This window comes from Microtus ochrogaster, unplaced genomic scaffold, assembly GCF_000317375.1.
Source record: "Microtus ochrogaster isolate Prairie Vole_2 unplaced genomic scaffold, MicOch1.0 UNK35, whole genome shotgun sequence".
Taxonomy (NCBI): domain Eukaryota; kingdom Metazoa; phylum Chordata; class Mammalia; order Rodentia; family Cricetidae; genus Microtus; species Microtus ochrogaster.
In genome coordinates, this window is record NW_004949133.1 from 2,630,809 (window position 1) to 2,634,386 (window position 3,578).

Here is a 3,578-nt window from a genome sequence, read left to right on the forward strand (position 1 = left end):
GGCGATTATGCCCTGAAGAGAGACAGGGGCAGCTGGCCTACGGTGCAGTAACTACAGCACACCACCAGGGAGCAGCAGAGCCCAGCCGTAGGCTGTTTTATCTCCAGGAGCAATTACTTTGTCCCAGGTTTCCTTCGTGTATTCGCTCCCAGCTGCAAAAATCGAGCTTGTTGTTGCCCCACAGGGGCCCAGCTCCCAACCGCAGAGTTTTAGCTAGACTAGGAGCAAGCTTAGCCCCGCCCCCACTGCTCAGCCAACCCAGAGCGGAGGGGAGCGTCACAGGGGCGGGCCCAAGGGACCACGTGGCCGGGGGCAAGTGCAGAGCGGGGACCAGAAGCCAGCCCCAAGGGGTGACCAGGTCGCAAAGGCCAGCCTCACCCTGAGTGCCCTCCCCCCCCGCGATGGGCGTGCAGCCCCCCAACTTCTCCTGGGTGCTCCCGGGCCGGCTAGCCGGGCTGGCGCTGCCGCGGCTCCCTGCGCACTACCAGTTCCTGCTGGACCTGGGCGTGAGGCATCTGGTGTCCCTGACGGAGCGTGGACCCCCTCACAGCGACAGCTGTCCGGGCCTCACGCTGCACCGGCTGCGCATCCCTGACTTCTGCCCGCCGGCCCCCGAACAGATCGACCAATTTGTGAAGATCGTGGACGAGGCCAACGCCCGGGGAGAGGTCAGTGAGTGTGAGCCAAAGCGAGAGGGTGGGGCCTGGAATGAACTGAGTGGGCGGGGCCTGACGGGAGGGTGGAGTCAGAAGGGCAAGGAGAGGTTGTGGGCGGGGCGAGGATGGGTGGGGCGGGGCCAGGTGGGGCAGGGCTGGGCTGGAGTTAGATGGAACCCACCCACTGACCAGAGAGCACTATGCTGCTAGAAGAGAGGAAAGGTGATGCCAGGATTCTGGTCATTTTCTAAAGGGCCAAATGGCATGGAGACACACTTATAATTTTAAATTTTACTAGCAGCTACGTTTCTAAAAAAAAAAAAAAAATGAAAAGAAGCAGATGGAGTTAATTTTTGCTACTAATCCAATAAGTCAAAAATATTATTTCAACATAGACTAGATATGAAATAAGTTATTAATTAATAAGGCATTTCCAGTCTTCTTCATATGTCACATCTTCAGAGTCTGGTAAATATTTTACACCCCATCTCAGTTTGGACTGACAGATTTTAGGTAAAAATACCGCCACAGGTGGCTGGATGTTCTGTACCAGACAGCACAGGTAGATAGGGCAAGGGATGCAGGCTGAGAGCCCAACTTGGAAGCCAGCCACTTCAGAGGCCTCCTAGTCACCCAGACGCAAGGACAGTCCTCAACAGCTTTGAGGTCACTTGTCCTCTGAGGGCCTGCAATTTTGGGGAAGAACGATACCTTTCAGCGGGGACAGGAGACGGTGCGGGAGGGCACTGGACTCCATGAATTTCCTCTTGACAGGCTGTTGGAGTGCACTGCGCCCTGGGCTTTGGCCGCACTGGCACCATGCTGGCCTGCTACCTGGTGAAGGAGCAGGGCTTGGCTGCTGGAGATGCTATCGCTGAGATTCGGCGCCTGCGGCCAGGATCCATTGAGACCTATGAACAAGAGAAAGCCGTTTTTCAGTTCTACCAGCGAACAAAATAAGAGACTCACCCACTCTCCGGCTGCAGATGGGAAATGTGGCCAGGGAGGAAGGGAAGTGGGCTAAAGTACCTGCGTCCTTCTGCTCCCTTTGCCTCCCGCTGGACAGAAGTAGTCTTTCCCCGAAGCCATAACCTGATTGACAGAGTGGCTGAGACCCCATGAATATGAGTTAATATCTAATAAGAACTCATTTACGCTGCATAGAATTTACATAGCACTCCCAATACATCAACTCCATGTAGCCCTGGGTCATAGGAAAATATAAAAACCCTTTCTATTCTTTGGATGGGGTGACTAGAGCTCAGAAAGGCTTATGGTCACGATTCTGGAAAATAGAAGTATGGGCCAGGACTGTTAACACACACCTTTGTCTCCTTGAAGATGCGGAAATTCTAGGTGCTGACCCCTGGTCTTAGGGTTTCTGGAGAACTGGTCAGTGAAAGAGAGTTCCCAGTCTACGGCCACCCAGCTTCCAGAGTCTCAGGGCTCTACACTCCCACACCAGGACTACCCTTGTTGGTGTCACCTTGGTTCTCCCAGGGTACAGAAGACTTGGATGTCACAAATCTCCTTCCACACTCCCTCCTTCCCCGTCTCCCCCAGAGCTGGCCACTCTTACCAGCCTTAGAGACACTCGGCTCATCTGTTACCTCCAGCCCCTGTGTCATCCCCAACCTCAGGCCCAGGAATGCCGGAACTGCATCTTGGTGGTTATACAAAGTGGATATTAAATAAATAAATAGCTCCGGGGCTATGACTTTTGGCTGTCTTTCTCGGGTTAGCGCCGCACTTGGGACTCTGAGAGATGCGGTGAACATCATACATGAGCCCAGTGGACTCTTTTATAATGTCAGTCTGAACTCTGGCCCTGTCTCCTGCCATACAGGCTGAGCTGGATGAGGGAAATTCAGCCTGAGATACACACCGAGTGCCTGTGTAACTTGGTGTGCCTGTTAGAGAAGTGACTCGGCAAAGTGAGATATGATTCCTATTCTCAGGGGCCTGGCCTTTCTGGAGAAGATGGGTAATGACAGTCCATTCCCACACGATGGATCCTAAAGGCCATCTCTGCTATTCCAAGCACAGGACAGAGTAGGCAAGAGTTCCCCTATAGCCTCCATCTCTCGCATCAAAGGCCAGAGCTGTGCCTCTGCCATCCCCTCCCCAGGACTTCTTTCTCCATCCTCTGCTGCCCGTAACTGAACATTATCCAGCTCACCCTTACACAAAAGGCTAAGTTAAGCTAGAGATGTAAGCTGCACTCACCCAGAATCCTTTCTGTATCTAATGTGGGGTATCCAATCCTTAACTATTTCCTTGGATTCTATCTAGCCCTCCCAGGGAAACAGATCAGCCAAAGAGAAGAAACTCAAAAGTTCCAGGCACGTGATGGAGGAAAAAGGAAGGCCTTCCTTTCAGTAGCCTCCTCCCACCAAAAGGGCCTTCCTCCCGCCAAAAGCGCCACCCACCCTGCCACTCCCACACCTGCCCATGATGCAAGCCAGACCACCCACCACACACAGGGAGTGTGCATGTCTATGTAACGTTTTCCTGAGGAGGGCATGGCCCAGGAAGAGAGCAAAAGGCGCATTTCCTCCGCCCTTGTCATTCAAGGCAGAGCTTACCCCTACGGGGAGGAAATGGGAGGCGGCCGCTGTGTCCAGAGTTGCGGCTCCTCACCAGCACTGATTGGCTGAGCCCTAGGACCCGCCCTTACCCTTCCTGACGTCTATTCCTCCTCATATCCTCCACACTCCCAGAGCAGATTCTGCTCTTACCTTCCTCCCAAGGCTCCTTGGAAGGAGACAGGAAATTTTTCTAACCCCATTAAAGCCCTGTGTGCAGTTCCCTCCCCATAATTTAAGCAAGTCTCCTCTGCCTCAAGAGTTCCTTAGGGAAATAAACATATAATTATGTGCTTAAGGAAATCGCTTTTAAATAAGTACGAGTTGACTTCAAATG

At 53.1% G+C, this 3,578-nt stretch overlaps 1 protein-coding gene across 1 annotated transcript; it reads left to right on the plus strand.

Annotated features, from left to right (window-relative positions):
• The first annotated feature begins 300 nt into the window (after positions 1 to 300).
• On the plus strand, positions 301 to 2,360 carry Dusp23 (dual specificity phosphatase 23). Its single transcript, XM_005368558.2, has 2 exons — positions 301 to 668; positions 1,431 to 2,360. The coding sequence occupies exons 1-2, from the start codon at positions 402 to 404 to the stop codon at positions 1,614 to 1,616; spliced, it is 453 nt and encodes a 150-aa protein (XP_005368615.1). The 5' UTR covers positions 301 to 401; the 3' UTR covers positions 1,617 to 2,360.
• The last annotated feature ends 1,218 nt before the right edge of the window (positions 2,361 to 3,578 follow it).